This window comes from Ovis canadensis, chromosome X (genome assembly GCF_042477335.2).
Source record: "Ovis canadensis isolate MfBH-ARS-UI-01 breed Bighorn chromosome X, ARS-UI_OviCan_v2, whole genome shotgun sequence".
NCBI lineage: Eukaryota > Metazoa > Chordata > Mammalia > Artiodactyla > Bovidae > Ovis > Ovis canadensis.
Genome location: NC_091727.1, coordinates 4,826,309 through 4,838,735, shown reverse-complemented (window position 1 = coordinate 4,838,735; position 12,427 = coordinate 4,826,309). Strand labels below are relative to the sequence as shown.

The 12,427-nt window shown below is 48.4% G+C and overlaps 1 protein-coding gene across 2 annotated transcripts in view; it reads right to left on the bottom strand.

Moving 5' to 3' along the window:
- LOC138431404 (steryl-sulfatase) overlaps positions 1-12,427 on the bottom strand; it is a 157,989-nt gene that overhangs the window by 23,092 nt on the left and 122,470 nt on the right. For both annotated transcript variants that reach the window (XM_069573503.2, XM_069573502.2), the window contains one exon: positions 7,127-7,286. In XM_069573503.2, the coding sequence (XP_069429604.1) occupies positions 7,127-7,286 (160 nt within the window). The remainder of the gene's footprint in view (positions 1-7,126; positions 7,287-12,427) is intronic.

Sequence of the window (12,427 nt, the reverse complement as noted above, 5' to 3'; positions counted from 1 at the left end):
ACCAGAGACTGAACCCACGTCCCCTGCATTTGCAGACACATTCTTTTCTTTTCTTTTTTTTAATGTATTTGTTTTAACTGGAGAATATTTACTTTGCAATCTTGTAATGTACAATATTGTCACCTTACAATATTGTGATGGTTTTCGGCATACATCCACAGGCACACAGGCGTCACCCCCATCCTGAACGACCCTCCCGCACCTACCTCCCCACCATATTCCTGCCGGCTGTCCCAGGGCACCAGCGTTGAGTGCCCTGCTTCAAGCATGAGCTTGCACTGATGACCTGTCTCACATATAGTAACACACACGTCTCAATGCTAGTGTCTCAGATCATCCCACCCTCCCCCTCTCCCACAGAGTCCAGAAGTCTGTTCTTTACATCTGTGTCTCTTTTGTTGCTCTGTACATAGGATCGTTGGTACCGTGTATCTGGATTCCACATTGTACGTTAATCGACGGTATTTGGCTTTCTTTTTCTGACTCACTTCACTCTGTGTCACAGGCTCCAGGTTCATCCACCTCATCAGAAGGGACTCAAATGCACCCTTTTTCATAGCTCAGTAACATTCCATTGTGTATACGTACCACAACTTCCTTAACCGTTTTCATCTGCCTACCGACACCTAGGTTGGCAGATGGAGTCTTCACTACAGAGCCACCAGGAAGCCCGGGTGACTTTCCTGTAACTGAAAAGGGGATGTAACTTTTCAGAGAGACAGTGACATCATTCTCCATGAATGCTCCATCTCTCTCTCTGCTCTGAAACCAGGGAATCATCTGCCTGGGGATATTCCCATGACCTGCCTTTGCCTGGTTCACCCTGAGAAGCATTTGACCATCATAACAGAAGGGGAAGCTTTGGGGGGACTGACAAAGAGGTTAACTTGGGAGCACACTATGAGTCACCTGTTGCCATATTGCAAACAAAGTGATTTTTTTTCAGTGTAGAATAGGAAAGGAAACATTTGTAGGAGAAAGCACATAGACTTTGACCAACTAAAGCAAATCCCAAGTGCCCAGAAAGTCACTTGCATCATGAAAGCAACATCTCTGCTCGTAAACATCCAACACTCTGACGTATATGAACAGAAAGCAAGCTCATTCACAAGGAGTTCCATGCGCATGAAGAGCTTCAACTCTCATTCTGCAAAACAGAGCTGAGCTAGGTACAGCTCACTGAACTGTTTCATTGGCAGGGCTCTATGGAAGACGTCTTGTGTGGTCACCCAGCTACATATCAGCAAAAAAATATATATATATATATAAATATAAATATATATAAATATATAAAATATATATATATATATATATATATATTTTTAATCTTGTTTTGCTGTTGCTGGTGGCCACACCTCATGGCTGGCAGGATCTCAGTTGTCTTATCAGGGACTCAACCTGGGTCATGGCAGTGAAAACCAGGAATCTTAAGCACCAAGCCATCACGGAACTCCCCAACATCAGCCAAACTCACTGGGAGAACTGTCCCTCTCCCTGCCTTCATGACACATAAGTGACGTCAAACATTTGGATTTCTTTCCCAAACTTGAAAAAAAAAAAAAAAAGAAGAAACAGAATTCCAATTATGGAATGTGGGCATCTGTGTTAGTCGCTTGGTCATGTTCAACGCTTTGCAACCCCATGGACTTTAGCCTGCCAGGCTCCTCTGTCCGTGGGATTCTCCAGGCAAGAACACTGGAGCGAGTTGTCATTTCCTGCTTCAGCGGATCTTCCTGACCCAGGGAGTGAACTTGGGTCTCCTGCACTGTAGGGAAGAAGGGACCTGAATATTTCACGACTACAGAGTGACTCTGGAGAACTGTGAACCTGTCCTTGCCTCCTAGCACTATGATCTGTGGCCAGAACTGAGGTGCTTTCCAAAGGGGCAGCCACCTATGGCATGCTGAACTCTGTATTACCGCAATGAAAGAGCATACGCTCACGACGCTAATATTCTGCCTGCTTGCAAAGATGAGGCTAACAGAAAGGCTTTCACTTTATTGCTTTACTATGTTCAGGTAGTATATTTCTGTGGCCTATGTGTGTTTTCTTTTTTTGAAATTTTTATTGGAATATAGTTGTTTTACAGCATTGTGTTAGCTTCTACTCGACAACAAAGTGAATTGGCTACGTGTCTGAAAAAGTGAAACTCTGTCGCTCAGTCGTGTCTGACTCTTTACAGCCCCATGGACTGTAGCCCGCCAGGATCCTCTGTCCATGGGATTCTCCAGGCAAGAAGACTGCAGTGGGTTGCCATTTCTTTCTCCAGGGGATCTTCCTGACCCGGGTCTCCTGAATTTCAGGCAGATTCTTTACCAACTGAGCCACTAGGGAAGCCTAGCTGTATGTACATCCCCTCTTTTTTGGATTTCCTTGCCACTTGGGTCAGCAAAAAGCATCAAGTAAAGATCCCTGCAGTATACAGTAGGACCCCATTAATTATCTATTTTATACATGGCATCAATAGTGTAGGAACTTCCCAGGTGGTTCAGTGGGAAAGAATCCACCGGCCAATGCCCGTCGAGCCCTGAGTCAGGAAGATCCCCTGGAGGAGGAAGTGGCAACCCTCTCCAGTATTCTCCTGGAGACTCCCAAGGACAGAGGAGCCTGGTGGGCTACAGGACTGAGTGACTGAGTACACACACATGGATAAATAGCAGAATATTATCCAGCTGTCATTATTGAAAAGTTATAATAAGGTTTTCCTTATAATGACATTTTCCATGAAAGAGCAATAATGAGCTTCTGAGCAGAATTCTCAGCCTCAGCACTACTGACCTATTGGGCTGGATCACTCCTTCTCATGGGAGGGGGGACTGTCTCCCAGGGTCATCCCCCAAACTGTGGGCTGTTGAGGGGCGTCTCTGGCCTCCCCCCACGAGATGCCAGCAGCATCGTGAGTCTCGACAATCAAAAATGTCTCCAGATATTGCTAAATGGCCCCTGGGAGGAACGGTCACCCCAGGTGAAAACCATCCCTTTAGATGATCAAAGTCACCAGGGCAGACACAGGAGGATGTTTTCTGGACCTGGTTGCTAACGTTATCTAAATAGAACGCTGAGAACTCATTTCAGTCCCATGAGTGACATGGAAGCTGATTTCTGTTTTCTTTTCTTTACGGCCTCTAGGATGACAGTGACATCTTAAGAGGGACCTCCACAGACACAGTATCATTGGGTTGAGAAAGACCATCAGCGATGGTCCATAGGAAGAACCTTCAATATTCAGAAAGGGCTCTACTGAAGACACCTGCTCACACAGAGAAGACTTGGGTCTGATTAACAGGGGTGGGCACTGGCTTCCTCCATCAATGGGCACATGCGAGAAGACCAGGCTGACTTGCATCACCCTCAGGTTGGGGTGGGAAGAGGTGCCGGCAGTGAGATTTCCCTTCAAGAATCTCCCTCTTTGCCTCTGAACTTCTGCCTTCCCTGGCCTCTTCCCAGTGAGATGGAAAGATGCTCTGAGAGCAAACCATTTAAAGATGCTCTGAGAGCCCGTGGAACGCCCCTGGTGGTCCAATGGTTAAGAATCCACCTTGCAATGCAGGGGACATGGGTCCGATCCCCAGTTGGAAAACTAAGATCCCATATGCCTTCGAGCAAACAAGCCTGCGTGCCACAATTAGAATCTGCAGGTCACAATCAGAGAGTCTGCGCACTGCACCGGAAGATTCCACAAGACGCAGCGGAGATCCTGAGGGCCCCAACTACAACCCGATGTGGCCAAAAAGAACACTATGAGAGAAAAGAGCAGTGATGATATGATATCATGAGCCAAGAATGGATGCTTTTAAACTGTGGTGCTGGAGAAGACTCGAGAGTCCCTTGGACTGCAAGGAGATCCAACCAGTCCATCCTAAAGGAAATCAGTCCTCAATATTCACTGGAAGGACTGATGCTGAAGCTGAAACTCCAATCCTTTGGCCACCTGATGGGAAGAGCTGACTCACTGGAAAAGACCCTGATGCTGGGAGAGATTGAAGGAAGGAGGAGAAGGGGAAGGCAGAGGATGAGATGGTTGGGTGGCATCACCGACTCAATGGACATGAGTTTGAGTAAACTCTGGGAGTTGGTGATGGGCAGGGAAGCCTGGCGTGCTGCAGTCCATGTGGTCTCAAAGAGTCGGACAGGACAGAGCGGCTGAACAACCACAGCAATCTGAACAGTCTGTGTGCACTGTTCCCAATACTATCCTGCATTTATACCAAGGGAAAGAACCAGGGCTAAAGAGCAGATAAAAGAGGCGGGGAGACTTCTGATGGTCTACAAGAGAAAAACGTTTGGGACTTTCTTGGTGGTCCAGTGGTTAAGACTCCATGCTTCCAACGCAGGGGGCCACGGGTTCGATCCCTGGTTGGGGAACTAAAAATCCCTCACGCGGCATAGAGTGGGGAAGTAGATAAAATAAAATCTCTTAAAAAAAAGTAGAAGAGACTTTTTATGAGTCCCCACTGCCGAGTTTTCCATCATTGGAGGAAAGGAAGACTAGTGTGACTGGAGGGTAAGATCTTCGAAGCCCCGCTTCAGCCTTCAAAGTGATGACCCTCTAACCCCCAGTGGAGATTAAATGCAGAAGTTGCAATAACTCTTTCTCCCTGTGGTGGACGAAGCACAAGGGACAAGTATTCACGCCTCTCCACTCTGCACTTGCCAGCCTCTGACGCTTTCCATCTTCACAGCAACCCATTCGAGGGCGTGCAAGGCTGAACCCATCTGCAGGAGAAAAAACCAAGGCCCAGGAAGTTCGGGGCTTTGGCAGCTGTTAAAACAGCCAAGATGCGAAGCCCTGTATGCAATATGGCTCCAGGATCTTTGTTCTTCTCTGGAGCACCAGCTGCTCTCCAGGTGTGGTCCAGAGACCCGCAGGGATTCCCTGATATCTATCAGGAGGTCTACGAGCTGAAACGATCTCCATGGTGATTGAAAACATTCTGTGATCTCTTGCAACACTGGTCTTTCACGAGTTCATGGCGCCGGTCTCTCCCCAGTGGCTCCATTATCACTCTGCCAGCCGACTCAATGCTTGCTTGGGCACTCTTGCGTTTAAAGACTCTGATTTGAAGATCTGATTACTAATATGGCAAACACAGATAGATCCCACCCGCAGAAACAGAGCACCTTTGGGTTCCTCGATCGGTGAAGTATCTGTGAGGGTCTTGAGACCAGAACTCCATGAAAACCATTAATCGGCATATCTCCCTTAGAACTCTGCAGATGGGTCATAACACGTAAGAAGGGCTACACTCTGTAATCTCACCTTTCTCATTTGTGTGTGTGTGTGTGTGTGTGTGTGTGTGTGTGTGTGTGTGTGTGTGGTGTGGGCACACTTTGGGCAGAAGGTATACCCAGTGTAGAAATTTGGGAAAAAAAAAAAGGTCAGAGTGAACCAAGCTTGCACACAAAGAAGCTGAGCAAATCTCCGCCTGGACTCAGCTCTGGCCGAGCTGTTGTTCTCGTCCCTGTGTTCCAGTCTCTGCTGGGTTCCCACGGCAGCTGAATTTAAACCAGATTTGTGGCGCCTGTGTCCCCATCGTCTGCCACCTGACTAAGGAAAAGAATTATTCAGCACGCCTCACTCAGAACTCTTCAGATGGGTCATAACACCTAGGAAGAAACTGTTGCAATGTCATCAGAAGTTGTATTTAAATGAAGAGAAAGATGTTTCATTTAGAACCTGCTAGATGAAGACATGCTGGGGAAACAGGCCTGATGGAGGAGCCAGCTGTCTTTCTCCGTGCTCCTGCAGCAAAGAGCTGCTGGGTGGGGTTGGGAGGAGGCGTGTGTGATGAGAAGAGAGGGGTTACTCTGTCCAGCTGCCCTGCTGCAAGCCGATGAGACAGAGACAGACAGAGGGAGAGAAAATCCATCAAATGCCAGAAGAGCGAGGCTCAGCTAAAGACTGCAGTCCCATTCCTGGGCATATACCATACAGTCCGTGGAATTCTCCAGGCCAGAATACCGGAATGGGTAGCCGTTCCCTTCTCCAGGGCAATCTTCCTAACTCAGGGATTGAACCCATGTCTCCCACGTTGCAGGTGGATTCTTTACCAGCGGAGCCACCAGGGAAGCCCACTGCAATCGTAAAAGACACACGTACTCCCGTGATCACTGCAGCGTTAGTTACAACAGCCAGGACATGGAAGCAACCCAGCTGTCCGTCAGCAGGTGAATGGATAAAGAAGTGGGATATGCATACGATGGAATATTACTCTGCCATGAAAAAGAACAAAATTGGATCTTTCCTAGAGATGCGGATGGACCCAGAGACTAGAAGAAATTAAGTCAGCTGATACGAATACCATCAGCTGACTTAATATTGTCAGATAGTGATGCATATACGGAATCCAGAAACATGGTAGAGATGAACCCATTTGCAGGGAAGGGATACAGATGAAGATGGAGAAAACAGATTTGGACACAGAAGGGGGAGGAGATGATGGGACGAATCGAGAGAGCCCTGCTGACATATACACACAACCATGTGTAAAATAGACAGCGAGTGGGAAGCTGCTCTATGGCACAGGGAGCTCAGCGCGGGGCTCTGTGATGACCTAGAGGGGAGGGATGCGGGCGGAAGGGAAGCTGAAGAGGGAGGGGGTATATGTACCCTTATAGTCAATCCACACTGTGGGACAGCAGAAACCAACACAACATCATAAAGCAATCATTCTCCGATTAAAAAAAAAATGCAGATCCAACACGAGAGGGAAATAAATTTTGAATGAAAGAACACAACGCAAAACCAAGAAACGGAGCATCCATCCCCGTCAGGCCTCGGACTTTGTTCTCCCCTGGGATCAGGGGAAGGACAGGGCCGTGCTTACATTGCTGGACCCACCAGACCCACTAGGGCAGCCCAAGAAGCCTGGAGTGGGGAGCCTCTCCCCTTCTCCAGGGGATCTTCCTGACCCAGGAATCGAACCGGGGTCTCCTGCATTGCAGGAGGATTCTTTACCAGCTGAGCCGCCAGGGAAGCCCCTTGACCCACTGGTAACTTCCATAACTGGGCGTGGAGGGATAACCGGTCCAGTGGCGGGCAGCCTGCCACAGAGCAGGTGAACCAGAGCTCTCTTGCCTGCGCAACCTGAGTGAGAGCATCCCAGGGAGCTGAGAGTCACGGTACCTGTCTTGCGGCAGAGGAGATCCCGCGAGTTTGGCCACGGTGGGAAAGATGTCCATGTTGCTGGTGGGCTCATCAATCTCCAAGCCAGCCCGGATCACTCCTGGCCACCGGAAGATGCCGGGAACCCGGATGCCTCCTTCCCAGTTGTTGGCTTTGCCCCCTGGAACACAGAAGGAGATGCATCGTGGAGATGTCTTTCCAACACTCGCCAGCAGTACCTTCCTCAACACTCGACCTGGGGCGGCCAGTCTGGAAGAACTAAGTGCTTTGATGACAGGGATGGGACGACAATCTCATGGTATCTGCGGCTTCCCTGGGGGCTTGAGTGAGAAAGAACCTGCCCCCCAAAGCAGGAGACACGGGTTCCATCGCTGATCTGGGAAGATCCCACATGCCTCAGAGCAACTAAGGCTGTGAGCCACAAGTATTGACCCTGAGCTTAAAGCTCGGGGGCCAGAATGACCGAGGCCAGGAGCTGCAGCTGCTGACGTCCGAGTGACTTGGAGCCCACGCTCCATGACAGGAGAAGCCACGGCAACAAAAAGTCTGAGCGTGGCCACGAGAGAACAGCCCGCAGTCTCCACAGCCAGAGAAAAGCCCGGGTACCCATGAAGACCCAGCACAGCCAGAAGTAAAGGAAATCACTAAAAACTACATTGTGCCTGTTGGGATGGAACATATATACAATATATAAAGTTATATATGATGATAATAATATGCAATATATAATATATAATTGCATACTGGAAACATACAGTTATCTACAATATAATATATAAATTATGTTTAATATATATTTATATATGCATTATAAAATAGTTATATAATTATAATAGTTTTATATAATATATATAAAGTCATATATAAGTATAATATATAACATTATATAATTTATATAAATTATGAAGTATATAGTTATCTATAATTAAAATATATTAATGATATATTTAATATATTCATATATAACATATATAGTTATATACACTTTTAATTATTATATAATATATTATATATAAAGTCATATACAATTTTAACATTCAGTTCAGTTCAGTCACTCAGTCGTGTCCTACTCTTTGTGACCCCATGAACTGCAGCACGCCAGGCCTCCCTCCCTGTCCATCACCCACTCCCAGAGCTTACTCAAACTCATGTCCACTGAGTCGGTGATGGCATCCAACCATCTCATCCTCTGTCGCCCCCTTCTCCTCCCTCCTTCAATCTTTCCCAGCATCAGGGTCTTTTCCAGTGAGTCAGTTCTTCGCATCAGGTGGCCAAAGTATTGGAGTTTCAGCTTCAACATCAGTCCTTCCAGTGAATATTCAGGACTGATTTCCTTTAGGATGGATTGGGTGGATCTCCTTACAGTCCAAGGAACTCTCAAGAGTCTTCTCCAACACCACAGTTCAAAATCACCAATTCTTAGGCTAGTATACATAATACATATAAAATATAACATACTATATATAATATATAGAATAATATGTAACACATGATAACATATGTTTTGTATATACACACACACACACATATATACACATACATATATACATATATATAGGGTTGGCCAAAAAGTTTGTTCAAGTTCTCCATATGATGTCACAGAAAACTCAAACTTTTCCAGTGAAGTTGCTCAGTGGTGTCCCACTCTGCGATCCCATGGACTATAGCCTACCAGGCTCCTCCACCCATGGAATTTGCCAGGCAAGAGTACTGGAGTGGGTGGCCATTTCCTTCTCCGGGGGATCTTCCCAACTCAGGGATCGAACCCAGGTCTCCCGCAAACTTTTCAGCCAACCTGGTATATATGGCACGGTGACTACATGCATGACACACAGCCAGCATTGCATGGTGGATATGAGTGATGATTGTAACCAGGGATGCTGAAGTCTTGCAGCAAACAAGACTGACAAAAAAAAAAAAAGACTCACAACACTGACTCTGAAGTCACGGGGTTCCAATTCCATTTCTAGTTTTTACCACTGGTGGAAGGCAGGATAATGTTGCCCCCGTGTTGAGTCACTCAGTCATGTCCAACTCTTTGCAACCCTACAGACGGTAGCCCACCAGGCTCCTCTGCCCATGGGATTCTCCAGGCAACAATACTGGAGGGGGTTGCCATTTCCTCCTCCCGGGGATCTTGGAGGCCCAGGGATCAAACCGTGTCTCCTGCACTGGCAGATGGATTCTGTAATACTAGCTCCATCTGGGAAGCCCAGTGGAGCCCCCATATGTCCCCAAATGCAATCCGGGGAAATGGCACCTTATATGACAAAAGGAGAGCTTATTCCAGGCTCTGTGAGTGTGTCAAATACAATCATGAGGGTCTTTCTACGGGAAAGAGAGAGGCAGGGGTGTTGGTGTCAGAGCTGCAGTGAGAGAGGTTTCAGGATGCTACGTCACGAGCTGTGAGGATGCAGAGAGCTGCCCCAAGCCAAGAGATGCAGCTGGTCTCTGGCCACTGGAAGAGGCAAGGAAGTAGGCGTTCCCTCAGTGTTAGTGAGTGTGAAGTCACTTAGTCGTGTCCGACTCTTTGCGACCCTGTGGACTGTAGCCTACCAGGCTCCTCTGTCCAAGGGATTCTCCAGGCAAGAATACTAGAGTGGGTTACCATTTCCTTCTCCAGGGGATCTTCCCGACCCAGGGATCGAACCCGGGTCTCCCGCATTAGAGGCAGACACTTTAACCTCTGAGCCACAAGGGAAGCTCCTTCATAAAGGAACGCGGCTCTGCCAACACCCTGATTTCAGCCCTCGCGGGCCCATTCTGGACATTGGACCTGCAGGGCCATAAGATCATCCAGTTGGGTTGCTCGGAGGCACCAAAGCAGTGGCGACTCGTCAAGGCAGACCCGGGAAGTGAAAATACGGGTTCTGTGCCTGTGGGCGCACGGATCAACCGTGCCGTGCTGTACGTTACAGACAGGGAAGCTGTGAGTATTCCACGGGACTAGGACCCGCGGCCCGGAAGGCAGGAGAGCACCAACGGCGGCATTTTCATCACAGTTAGAGTTAGCCACTCGGTCCACTCTTTGTGACCCCACAGACTGTAGCCACCAGCCTCCTCTGTCCATGGGGTTCTCCAGGAAAGGATACTGGAGTGAGTTGTCATTTCCTGCTCCAGGGGGATCTTCCCCACCCAGGGGTCGAACCTGGGTCGTCCTGCATCGGAGGCAGATGCTTCACCACTCGTGCTACCTGGGAAGCGATTCAAAAGTAACTAAGCAGAGCACGACAGGGCTAACAGGAGGGGCTGCAGGGAGGAGCCGGGAGCGGGTCACAATGTCCACAGAAGATGCTCAGCAAGGCCTCCCACTCACACTCCCTGGGGAAGACAGATGGAAACATGGAAGCCCTGGGCTCAGAGAGGCCAGGGCTACTGGGTCCCTTTGGCAGAGAACACACGGATGGATGGAAAAACAGGCATGCTGCTTCGCCCCCACCCAGAGCAGTACCCTGTGACTTTAAAACATGCTGTGCAAAACTGGGGGCCAAGAACAAGCCCAGAAGATGCCTCTTGCCTGGGGGAACACCAGCTCTCAATCAACAGCCTTTGAGTTGGCTAGGGAAGGAGAAAGATGGTTTGCAGAGAGAGGCGGGGAGGTTGTAAGGAAGATACAAGAAACAAAAGCGGTGATGGAGGCTGGATTCTTTTTTTTTTTCTGAAAATGCCTGAACAGAAAAAACAGGACGGTCTAAATTTAAAACCCTGGTCGAGTCACTGTCAAATTCTCACATTTAACATCCTGCTGGTACTCGGTCCTGATGGGGAATCACAAAGGGATGATGACTGAGTCAGTCTTTCTGCAAAATTCCTCCACCATTCACTCTGAGACTCTTGTTAGGAGCTGTCTTGTTAAGACCTGCCTCCAAGCCAGACTTCCATTTCTGTCTCTGTCGAATACTGCCGCCCGGCAGGTCAAATGCCTCTGAGTGGCAGGAGCATATGCTTGCCACTCTTTTCCCTCATCTGGGCACAGAGTTGTATGAAATAATGCATTTCTCATTTCTTTCCTCCTCTTAGGCATCTCCCTGCCTAGGTAACACTGATTCCCTGGGTTGGTGTGAACCAGAAGGAAGCAGAGGCTTCCCTGGTGGCTCAGCGCTAAAGACCACACCTGTCAATGCCTCTCAGGAGTGCGCACCCAAATTAAATGACCAAGCTCCAGCTCCAGTGTCTCCATTGCTCCCAGTAGGAGGGGACAGGCATGGAGCATTGGGGATTTTTTAAAAAAATGTTATTGGAGGGTGGTTCATTTCCGATCCTCAGCAAAGTGATTTGTTTATACAAACATATATCTAATCTTTTTCAGATTCTTTGCCCACTTAGGGTATTATCGAGTATTGAGTTCCTGTCCTATAAAGGAGGTCCTTATTGGTATTTCCTTTATATATAGTAGTGTGTATGTGGGAGAAGGCAATGGCACCCCACTCCAGTACTCTTGCCTGGAAAATCCCATGGACGGAGGAGCCTGGTGGGCTGCAGTCCACGGGGTCGCTTGGAGTCGGACACAACTGAACAACCTCACTTTCACTTTTCACTTTCATGCATTGGAGAAGGAAATGGCAATCCACTCCAATGTTCTTGCCTGGAGAATCCCAGGGACGGGGGAGCCTGGTGGGCTGCCGTCTCTGGGGTCGCACAGAGTTGGACACGACTGAAGCGACTTAGCAGCAGCAGCAGCAGCAGTGCGTATGTGGGGTTTCCCAGGTGGCGCTAGTGGTAAGGAACACACCTGCCAGTGGAGGAGACTTAGAAGATGCGGGTTTGATCCCTGGGTCCAGAAGATCCCCAGGAGGAGGGTTCGATTCCTGGGTCAGGAAGATCCCCTGGAGGAGGGCATGGCAACCCACCCCATGGCAACCCACTCCTCTGTCCATGGGATTCTTGCCTGGAGAATCCCATGGACAAGAAGAGGCTGGAGGGCTACAGTCCACGGGGGTCACAAAGAGTGGGATACGACTTAGCGAGTAAACAACAAGAAGTAAGCATGTGACAAACATAACGAACTCAAGCATCATCTCATCCAAGAGACTCTAGCTTCCATTCTCCTCCTCGATGTATTCATTCAAGAGACTAAAAGGCCACCCGACATAGACAGGACAGGGCACGAAACTGCCCAGCTTCTGTCAAAGTATGATCCACCGCCAAACAGGGCAAAAATAAAGAACAATTGTCTGCTCACAGCACTAAGGAAGAGGAGAGGGGAAGAACTGCGGAACACCCTTAAAATAACTGACCTGGTTTGAAAAGTTGATGGTAAGGATTGAAGCAAGACATTAAACAGCAAAATTATCTGAGCCA